The 11,829-nt window shown below is 39.8% G+C and overlaps 1 protein-coding gene across 1 annotated transcript; it reads right to left on the bottom strand.

The window, feature by feature from the left end:
* Nucleotides 1-2,393: 2,393 nt before the first annotated feature.
* eomesb (eomesodermin homolog b) lies at nucleotides 2,394-6,516 on the bottom strand. Its single transcript, XM_028425852.1, has 7 exons — nucleotides 6,389-6,516; nucleotides 4,654-5,311; nucleotides 4,413-4,567; nucleotides 4,144-4,265; nucleotides 3,547-3,705; nucleotides 3,281-3,342; nucleotides 2,394-3,162 (listed from the first exon to the last, which is right to left on the bottom strand). Exons 2-7 carry the CDS (start codon nucleotides 5,175-5,177, stop codon nucleotides 2,394-2,396), a joined length of 1,791 nt encoding a protein of 596 aa, XP_028281653.1. The 5' UTR covers nucleotides 5,178-5,311; nucleotides 6,389-6,516.
* Nucleotides 6,517-11,829: the final 5,313 nt, after the last annotated feature.

The raw sequence follows: 11,829 nt of genomic DNA, 5'->3' as shown, positions 1-11,829 counted from the left end.
CACCCGCCCCTTTACCTTTGATGTCCAAAGTGCAAATTTTTATTTTATTTTATATCATTATTGCGTGTGACAGTCAGTCTGTGTGGTCCAAAATAATAGTAAATGGACCGATATAATAATAACTTAGCTCTACGTTGGTCGGTCACATGATCCACGACGTGCACTCTCTGCCCTGACGTCGTGCCCTGTAGCTGAGCGCTGCTAAACTGGGAGACGGTCGGCCACTGCTGGTGGCGACACCGAGGGAGTAAACTGCTGGTCCCGTGAGCAGGTTCTGCAGCGCCGGCATGTTTGTGCACGGTGTAGTTTTCCAGGATGACTGACGAAGTAAAGTGAGCCATGAGCGTCCAGTGTTACGTCTGACTGCACACACCAGCCGCTAGTTAACAAGACAACCTGCACTCACAGCTGTAGCAATTAGCGACCTATCAGCCAATCAGAAAATAGAATTTCTTGTTGCCAGGTGAGGTCTGAGATTCAGCTGCAAGCACACCGCGCAGCAGATGTTATGGCATATAGGGCAAGCCAGGAGTGAGAAACAGGGAGCGAGTTTCCTTCTATATTGATCCCTCCCTTTGTTTTTCAGTCACTTCATTTGAACTGTTTGTGTGTGCTGATCAACACAAGCAGACAAATCAGCACAGATTTATGGTGAACTAAGTTACCTGTTGTGCAGCTTTTTTGGAGGCTTTGAGTAATCTGTTTAATCTGATCTGTTCTGTGAAGTCTCTAAAATCTGACAGTCTATGGTCTCATTGGGAATACAGTGAAACAGAAATGTAGTTTTTGTGGTTAGGCCTATAGTCATTTTGGCACAGAGGTAGAAAGTAACAGATGGAAACCTGTTTTGTTATAATAATCTTGGTTGACGAAACTGTTTTTTTTTCAGTTTGTTTTATATTTGTCATCATTGCTTAAAATAAATAAGGAGTTATTATTGAATCTCTCAGTAATAGTTACTGAGTTAAGCCTTCTGCATCTGTCGGTAAAATAGGTGTTGAAATCCACCAGAATGCAGGAAATGGCTTCTACTTCATTAAGAATTTTCTGGGGGAGGATCTTTATTCTTTATATTTAGGCTACATGCAGATAGGTGTTAGTCTTATATAAAATTATCTTAGTTATGTTGTTTCACCTACAAGATTCACAAAGAGCCATGGCTGTCACAAGGAGCATCGCTGACATTAATGTGAAGTAATAAATATTAAAATATATTATAATTATATTATAATTTCAAAGGTATACAGTTCTGCACTTTTGTTTGCAGCTTGATATATTTAATAAATGTTTCTTGTGTATTATTATTCTCCTAATCACAATCAACTAATTAAAGGCAAAAAACTAAGGGGTCAACTACACCTACCCTACTCCGCTGGCTGCTAGTTGGGTTGCCAGGTTTCAGCACAACCCCCAAAACAGGGGGAGGAAGACAGGGCTTTTCCCCCAAAAGCCAATGTTCTGCAAAAGCACAACGTTGCCCAAATTATTCAGTGGACATAAAAAGCATGTTTTGTTCACTTTTCTTTCTTTTGTATTTAACACAAAGCATCTTAGTTGCAATTTTCATTTATATGTAGTAATATATGGAAAATAGGTATATTTAGGCTATATTACATTACTTTAGAGTGTAACACTTGGATAAGACATAATTTTGACTGTTATTATGTAGCCTATATCCAGACAACAGGCTATTGTAGTTTCTAACGTGGTTCCCAGTGCAATAGCAAAACATGGCCACTAGAGTGCGACAGAGCCCGTAACAAAGAAACCTGTCAGCCTTCTCTGCTAAATGGATGCAATGAACCAGTCACCATTTATGTAATCATCATACACAACCTGTTAATTGTTGCATTTATACAACAAATTAAATTCTAAAAGTACACTTAGCCCATGATATGAATGACAGAGGAAATGACCACTTCAATACTGAATTGAACACACAGCCGTTTTATTATCAAATATCTGAACTTTTCAATGAAGGTATATACAGCTTTTTTAACATTTAAGAGTGCACACATGTCATATGAACAGGCCATCAATAAATAATTTGCTTAACACATAATCTCAGCATGAAGGTTTGCAACAATAAAACTATAAAAATATGGACACCTTGAACAAATGCTTTTGATATGTTTTAAATTACATAGTTAAATAAACATGTCTGTAAAAACAGATTAGATTGAATGTCTGTGGTGTTTTTTATTGTGCTACACATGCCTTTTCAATTGAAACATATCTTTGATATTTCCTGTGATTTCACAAAAGAAAAAAATAGCATATTTATCAACGCCAAAACAATTTACCGGTGTTCACATAGCAAAAAAAAAAGCAAACAGATATGCTGTATATAAGGAATAACACAATAAGCCCCTTATTTCCCAAAGCACAAATATTCAAGGGTTTGTGTAAAAAGAGTAGTAAGCTGCCATGCCTTTGGGTAGGGCTGTTTCTTTGCTGTAGGAGCTGTTGTTGGTGGCGACAGAGGCCAAGTCCACACACTTGGTGTTGGTGGGCGAGTCCTCTGTGCTTGGCCCACGCCTTCGCTTGCAGGCCACAGAGTAGGTCTCTGCCTTGTCTAAGGAAAGAGCAGATGGTTGTGTCTCAGTCCAGGAGGTGATCAGGGCTCCGCTACCATTCACCTCCTCTTCTACATGTGCTTTTACTTTGTCTGAGTCTTCTGGAAAACCAGCACTGGGCCTAGGAGACCACGGCAGACTGGGAGCGACCTTTCTTTGGTATGCTGCTCTGGACCCCCATCCAGCAGACATGGTGTTAAAAGGAGAGTCTGGGTAGTAGCTGAGAGCATGAGATGTTTGCATGGAGAGAGATTTAATGCCATACGGAAGCAGGGAACTTGAATAGTCCCCCTCATATGGTGTCAGATCTAACTTGTTGCCTGTGCTGCTGCAGTTCCCCCCTTGCTGCATAGAGGTGACAAACCACCTCTGTGAACCTCCATCTTCTGCCTGAGGTGAGAGGAGACTGTTGGTCTGTGGTACTGTTCTCTCGCTGTTGTAGAAGCGAGTCTGAGGAAGGTTGTTGACAAACTGGTCCTGAAAGAGGGGCTGCATTGTGTAGCGGGTGCCGGGGACAATCTGGTGTGCACGAGGGGAGTCCGTTGGAGATGGGGTAAGGCGGTCATTCTCTGGAACTGTGTACATCCTTAAAAAACACACACATTATGGACATCAGGTCAGGAAATGAAGAGTGGGAAAAGTCACAATGAGTCTGATGTATCCATCATGTATGTGTTCAGAGCAGTGTGATGTAAAATACTCACGAATCATAGTTATCTCTGAATCCTTTGGCAAAGGGGTTGTGATCAATTTTCAGCTGTGTGATCTAAAACAGAAAAAGAATGATAAGATGCATTTTGCAATATAACAGAACATATCATCATACATGTTAGATTACACAAGAAAATTCATACCCTGTGTGTATGAATACAATAATAAAAAATAATGAACAGTAAAAATGGATACAATATGTGCATAATGTGAATATACAGTAACAGCAGCCACATTAGTCACATGACTTCATACTTACGTCGGTGTTCTGGTAGGCAGTGACCGCTATAAACTGGGTCTCTGCGAAAGTGAAGCACTGGCTCTTAAGGTCACTGCTGATGTCTTCCACGCCATCTTCCGTCACCTCCACAATGTGCAGCCGAGGCTGGTACTTATGCAGCGATTGCAAAACAATCATCTACAAGAAATAGATACATACATAAACAAAAAGACAAATCAATATTTTCTTAAAGCAAAAAGTTCACAAATAATTCGTTTTTTCTCCTTTCTTTTTCTGCACATTGTTCTGCAAATGTGTGCCAAAAACTTGTTATTATTTCTGCGTGTGGTTTGGCGCATGAATCCTGCGCATCGATAAAAAACAAACACACTTGAATTTAGAATTGCGTAGCTATTTTTTTTTTATTTAACATATATATGTATTTAAAAAATGTCACGACATCATAGTTCTAATGCTATTTGTGCGCACATTTCATCAGAATGCCAAAAGACTTTTATGCTTATTTATTGAATGCACTGTGCAAGAGATATTGTTATTATACTCTTTATATTACAGCATATTTTGATTAAATGTGCTATTTTTGTTTAATTAATTCATATGCTCCATTGCCTTCACCTGTGAAGTATTGTGACTGGTTCCTTTATTGTTGGTGAGTTTCAATTTGCTGAAGGAGATTTCTTGTCTCATCCAGTGCGCCCCAGTGTTTGGGGACTCTGGGTGAATGTAGACTTTGTTTCCTGAAATAAAATAATAATAAAAAAAAGATTTTAACATCAAACTCCAATTGTTCCACAAGAAAAAAACACAGAAAAGAACTGTTCTTCCTTTTTTTAGTTAAGAAAAAATATTACAAATATTTGTATAACGACCTGGGTCAGTAGTACCTTGGCTGCTATTATCCGCCTTCCCACAGGTGACCCACTTGCCACCCTGAAATCTCCAGTGGTTTGGATCCGCCAGCACCACTTCCACAAACACGTTATAGTGCGCTGCCACACTGAGGCCAGCTATGTTGAAGCTGAGGAACGGGAACATCCGTCTGCATGCGCACAAAATAGAACTACATAAGTCGACCGTCAAACATGTTTCGCTCGCATTTCATTTGTGTGAAGTAAAATATCTCACCTGCCCTGCTTGGTGATGATCATCTCTGTCTGGTGCCGGTGAAATTTGAGCCACAGTGGCCGGTTGCAGAGGTAGACTTGGGCCCTCATCCCCGGGCCTGCTGTGGGCAGAGCCATATTACTGAGAGCGGATCCTGAACCAGTGTAGGTAGGGTAGATGCAGCCGGGGCTCTGAGCGAGCTGGTAAGCCGGGCTGAAGTGATTACGCGCAGCGGTTGAAGGGGAAAATCCCGCAGGAGGCAACACGGAGCCCAAGTGGAGGGATGAGGGGTACCTGCCTGCCGGGGACGGGGTGTAAACCGCCCCGCTGGGGGTATAAGGGATGAACGAGCAGGGACTGGCTGTTTCTGGGCTTTGCTTTGTAATCGTGGGTGGGATGTAGTAGCGATCTGCACCCATCCCATGCTCCGTGTACCTGTTGCTTGCAGTCGGATCATCCCCATCCACAGCCGGAGACTTGCGCCTCTCCTCCCCTGCGTCCTTTGTGGAGGGATAAGTGCCGGTTTCTCCTTCACCGCCGAGCATTTTCTCGCTTTTACTCTCTTGACTTGACTCTTACTAGTCACAAGTTTCCAGATGACACTGGTCTTTTTTGAGATGCCTCACCACCTCAGAGTTGAGTTGTTGGATTTGCTTTGACGTCAGATGTCCACTGGAGTCTGAATGGTGACAGAGACAGTTTATGGTTAATAGTGACAGATAACAGGCCTAATTATCAGTGACCAAACAGCCAGAGTGAGGTCAGTCCAATCAGAAGATCTTTGTAGGCGTATCAGGGTGTGGGTGTAAGGTCCATACAAATACCAAACATGAACTATTACATTTTAGTCATTTAAAAACAGGCTGAAATCAAGATAGGTTTGTTTTCAGGCCATTTTTTGCTCTGTTAGAAATCAGAGAGAATAACAAATAATCCCTAAATGCAACATAGATCGCTTTATGTCTGATTTTTATTAATCCTAAATCATAAATTTAATATTCAGATTCAACCAATATGCAGCCAGTGCAGGTGAATTGCGCAACAACACAGCTTTGGTAAATATAACCACAATCAAACCTTTCCTTTATTTGGATGATATTGAAAGGGAATCTCTCGGAGGTAAGACCCAATTTCTTGTAAATCATATGACAAGCCTGAAGCTGAGCACAGATTTTTGGAGGAGTTGCGGTCTGATACAAAACTCACCCACGGTTCTTACAATTCGTGCCGTATATCTACATTATTCGTAGGTTTTGAGAGTGAAATAAGTTTCAATAAAACAAATTGTGCTTTGTTTTTTTTTCCAAAAGAATAACTTTTTTTTATTAGTAGTAGTATTACTCGAAATAATAATTCCAGTAAATAAATGTGAAGAAATGCGTAATATTATGTGTTAATCCTGTTATTATTCAGAGTTAATGAATTTGCATTCATTCAATTTGGATGCGGTTCTGAGTCCCAATGGGATAGCCGACGTGAAAAAGGGGAAATAAGCAATTATTTTTCCGTTTGAAGTAACTTGTGATGCTTCTTGGAACAGACAGATGTAAGAAGATGTATATTTTATGAACGATTCTACTAAAGAAAAAATAAATATAAATTAAAACTGATTTGAATCTATGAGTAATTGTAAAAGCACAATGTATCTGCGTTTTTTATTTCAATTGTTAAATAAGAATTCTAGGTGTAAAACAGTGATTAAATGTAAAAAAAAAAAAAAAAGAAAAAAGAAATATATTAAAATACATAAACTTACCAAGCGTCTGTTCCTCTTGGTTCCGTTTGTGAATAAAAAATATATATTTAAAACGATCACAAAAACCTTCAACAGATAGAATAACCTGCGAAAAAGCTGTCCACAGCAGAGGGTGACATCATGTTGTGTTTGGGGTCGCGCAGGGAGTGTAGGCTACAAAATAAAAGCCTGAGCCATGTGGAGGCGGACTGATCAAAGCGCAGTGACACAGTCCCGCTTTCACTGCTGCTTCTCTCTTTGTGGCCATGACGCGCAGACAGCAGCCTATTATCAGATTCCCCTCTGATCACCAGGGGAGGGGCAGGGGATCCTCGGCATCACAGCAAAGGTGTGGAAGAGCTGCTTCCAGAGCTATCCGTGAATTGTTTCAGTCTTATCAGCTTATCCACAGAGACATCACTGTCGAGGTCAATGGTGCTGATTCTATGACATGTTTCAAAAAAGTGGCCCTGATGTGGAGACTGTACTTTTACAATGTAAGCTCTTCATATTTCACATCAGCAGGATAAAAGCTGCTTGGTAGTCCATGCTTTGGCCAGTTTAAACATGAGGCACACCGTGAGTGTACTGTAGGAACATGGGGAACTATTAACAACAGCACATGTATCTGAATAGCTGCACGGATGTTCATGAAACTCAGCTTCATCACGGCTCCTGTGGACAAATAATCAATATGATTCCTCCCATCAGTGCTAATAGAGCTGGAGAATGAGCAGCCCAAACTAGAAGAGCAGCTCTAAAGGTGTATTTTGACATAATTAAGCTACAAAGAGAGCAACGAAAATGGAACTGAAGGGAAATATATCAAGTTAGTTGTGGACTTCACACACAGATCTTCTTCTTGATTCCTCACAATAATCCACATGGACAATGCTGATAATATTCATACATTTTCCAAAGAGGCACAAAGTCTTCAACAACTGGTAATTCAGGTTCCTAAGAGACTGTTTCCTCCTTGACCTTTTTCTGCCTCTTCAGTTCAAAGCAGACACTGAATGATGCTGCACTGCTGTGCTAATGGTGCACCATTTAATGGCTTAAAGACCCAGCTCTCCTCCAGACATTACTCACCTGCTGCTGTTTGATTGGAGACAAGTTTTACATGATAAAGAGCAGTGAGAGGATTTGTCAAGCTGAAATAAACACCCTGCACATCAAACAAACTATTTGAACAGCAAACAATCTAAAGCTAATACACTTCTGCTGATTGTCCTGATAAACTGAGTTCTTTGATTGCTTCAGGAACTCATGTGTGGTTTGATGGTCCTAAATTTACTAGATCTTTTGGCATAATGTTTGTTTTTTTTTAAAAAAAGTCCCCTCTATCAATTTCAGATATTTGTGATTTGAAATTAAAATTTTTTAATGTATCTTTCTCCATCTAACTTTCTCTTCCATTATTTAGCACACTATCTGTGTGACAAACACGCATGATCACGATTGTGATGGTAAACCATATGAGTCAGAAGTGAGAATCTAGAGTCAAGTATTCACAAGTTTCTATATAAGCTTCTACTCGTCCCCAGTGTGCAGGGAATTACACCTTCCCTCGCAAATATATGTGCCAGCTCAAACATCAGGTTTAATTTCTTCGTTTGGATTTTTCAGACTCGGACATTTTGCATTCACCAAGTAAAGAGTGAGGTATGTGTGACTGTGACACAGGAAGGCTGTTCTCACATTGATCACAAAGGAGGAAACGTGTGTCAGATGTTGTAGTGAACAAAAGCTACTCAAGTACAGTACTTCTACTTATTTTATGCTGCTCCACATATGTATATTGAGCTTTGCACAGAACTACCAAATAGTGATTTTCTCCACTAAATGGTGTCATTTACATACATACATTGCTTACTTATTTCAGCAAATCAAAGATTAGAGAGAGTACTTCTTGTTTCTCAACACATTCATCACATAGAGTAGTTAAAACAACAATAGCACTCTACTTACACTTTCATAAATAACGTCAACACCAAGTCCAAGCCTTTACTATAATACTTGCTGCAAAAACAGATGTAGAATGTACAATACTACATTGTATTGATGTGTTGTGTTTCAGTACAAACATAATGCTGTTTGGCTCTCATGTTTATTGGGCAGCAGTCTGTGGAATAGCCTCAGTCTTCTCTCTGCCACGGTCGTTGAACAGCTTCCCCTAGCTGTGCCTGCTTTTTGACACGTCTAAAGGGCTGTTTCTGACATCTTGCCATCCTGCCGGTCACCCCTCCTGCAGCGCTCATGCCAGGCAGGAGGAAAAAGCTGGTGACCTGGCCATTGCTGCTCTGCCCTAGGCCACTGCTACCCTGCTGGCACCAGAAGGTCTGTTGGTCTGAAGCCATGCCAGGAACTCTGCCCACCACGGCTCGTGATGTCATGACAGACACGCTCTCAGAGGAGAAATCTAATTGGCCTGGAGGATTTGTTCTTCCTCACCTTCTGGGAAATGCCCCTTTAAACAGCATAAAAACACACAAACCACAATTAATAATCACTTTATTTGAGTGCCATCCTATCTTTATGTATAGCAGGTCAGCTGACATCACAGATCATATAGAAAAACAGAAATGTGTTCCTCCTCTCAAGTGATGTGATACATTTGAAGAAAAACAACAGCCAATGTAATTAAAAATTTTACAACTCATCTTTTACTTGCTTTTACTAATGAGTTACCACTGCATAAAAACATATTTAACTTGTGCAAAGTTCTTCATGCCAGAAGTGCAGTGAAGTGAACTTTCATGCTCAGATAAACTTATACAGTAAATCATGCAGAGACATGAGAGTGATTGTAATATCTTGCTACAAGATGTAAATTGAACTGAACACCTGATATAAAACTGATATAACAGTCTTCAGTTGGATACACAGTCTCAAGTAAGAGCTTTTAAAGATGGGTTTTAAGGTGTTGGTCTATAGCGACCCACTACCTTGACTCCCCCCTCCCCCCCCTACGCTTACATTTATGGTTTGGTCCTGCATCCTGTTAAGAGTAGCAGCAGGAGCGGACCATCACATTTGGTGCTCAGCGTGGGGGCGGTTGGTGAACTGTCATGTTCCAGCTATCCCATGGAGATACACTTCTGCCTCTCTGTGAAGATTTGGTGTTTTCTCATTTGCATTTGCTAATGAGATCCTGTTTGCATGACTTTATACTGGAAGGCTATCTCTCACAATATCTTTTTACAAATAAAGGAAGCAGATGAAGTCCTGTTTGTTTAACCTTTCTTCACTAATTAGTCCCATTAAGATTAGGGAAGATATTTTCAGGTAAGATCTGGCTGAGAAGGATGCCTGAATTGTAGTGGATGTTGGTGAGTGAGCATCACATCTTAAGTTTTGATTTTTTAAATTTGATCAAACCCATGTTTTACTTTCCCTGCAGAGCAAGTGTACTCATAAAAAGACAGACACACACACATTCACACATTCTTCTATTTATTCCTATTTTAATTTTCAACGTAAAATGTTCAGAAGAGAAGTTTTGATAAGCTACACACTATAACATAACTATATAACACTATATAATTTCCTGTATTATAGTGTTTTTACTAAAGAAGAGGGTACCAGTTTAACTGATGATAAAGTGTCTGCCCTGCCAGTTCACCCTAATCACAACTTCACACGTGAGATTCGTCTTCCCAGAAGCTTCCTTCAGCCAAGACCATGACTTCCAAAATCATTTATCTGACGGGAAGTTCTTGAAGTCTCTGGCCAATGCCAATTAAGACCTGTTTAGAGCTCTCCGTCGTTATTATCACCCAATCTGTACTGCTAAGACTTTCTGCCTACCAATCTGCCAGTGTCAGAAGCCCCGAAATACACCAACAACTTGATCTCAGGTCACAGTCATGTGCTTTTGCCTACTAAATGCTTTTGAAAAAGAGACAATGATGCATCTAAGGCCATGCAGTAAGTGATATAAACCGAGCCCAAAAGGACTTTTATCATGTCCTTAATTAATGTTGTCCCACAACATGTGATTGTTCAGATTGTACAGTGCACATGTGAACATACTTTTGACAAAAATACGAAGTCATATCAGTAGTTTTTTTTCTCCAATATCTGTAAATTCAAAGTCTTTTGTCACAAGTATTATTCAAAGTTGAATAGATTTGGCCAAATATTTTGTCAACAATGCAGAACTGAAATTTAAATGGAGGCCGATGTTTTACAGCTTTCTGCCATCCGCTGGCATGGAGGGTCATTTCCTCTTAATGCAGGTGCAAACAAACAAACCATTTGTCTGTTGGCTGTAGTCTTTGTAGTGTGCTCACAAACACTTTTTTGGCCCAGATACAAGTGATGTGAGATAATGCCACAGTCAACCTTTGTTGCTGCTGCTTCTTTGATGCCAGTTTAGTATGTCTGAGGACAGGTTTGGTGGTTTTTCATCAACAGTGTACTGGGACATGTAAACATTTTTTTTTTACAAATCTCTTTTTTTTCTTCTCATCTCCCTTCTTCTTGCATGTTATTGCATGCTACTCTGACCATCTCCAACTCATCAAATATAGTGTGGGTATGTTATACAGTAGATCTTGTGCAGTATAGTAAGTTCACCTGTTTCATCCTTGTTTCTATCTCATTTTAGAGGAGTGTCCTGCTCTCTCCACTGAGCTGGAAAGAATATTTTCTGCATTATGTCCCCTCTCATAGCAGACAGACAGAACCCTGAGTGTGTTCTTCTCATACGGGGAAACTGCTGACTGCAGTATCACATTATGATTAACAATTTAACTATGATCCCCTTCTTTCCAATTGTTATTCCACAGATGGCTGCGAGTAAGAGTGAAATGCCAGTGACGGCACGCAGGCTTCATTAGATTCATTGATTGATTTATTGTTTTCCATGGTTGTAATCACTTCCCCGAAGGTAATTTGTGAGCTCTTTATGGTTCAGAGGTATAAGCCTGAGAGTTAATTAATCGGCTTTGTTTAGAAGTTTGGAAGTAGAAATGCCCCTCTGAATTGGTAAATGCTAGAAAGGCAACGATCTCTGTGAGTGAGAATCCCTTGTTTACCACAATGAAAGATCAAAACTAAGCAGGTAAACAGATGTAATTATGTTGGAATGATTTCTAGATATTTTGCAATTACCTTGATCCATCTTTAGTGTGTTAATTTTCTTCTTGACAAAGCCAAATGAGGATTTTTCTCATATTTTGTAAGACACACTCTGTTTACAAACATAATTCTGACTGATTTAATTCCATATCTGTGTAAATTATTCATTAAACTGGTTGATATACAAATACAATTATTGGGTAGTGTCCAAAATCACTTAATCTTACTACTGCTTACTCACTAGACAGGGAGTTCACTGTGTAGTGAGCTCATTAGGAGAATGAAAAACTTTTTCTCTGCACTGTTAATTGTATTGTTGCTGCCACACAATTAAATCACAATTGGCTGAATTAAGCATCCTTTACATTACTATTCAT

The sequence above is a fragment of the Parambassis ranga genome, chromosome 16, assembly GCF_900634625.1.
Source record: "Parambassis ranga chromosome 16, fParRan2.1, whole genome shotgun sequence".
Classification (NCBI taxonomy): domain Eukaryota; kingdom Metazoa; phylum Chordata; class Actinopteri; family Ambassidae; genus Parambassis; species Parambassis ranga.
This window is presented reverse-complemented; position numbering and strand designations above follow the sequence as displayed.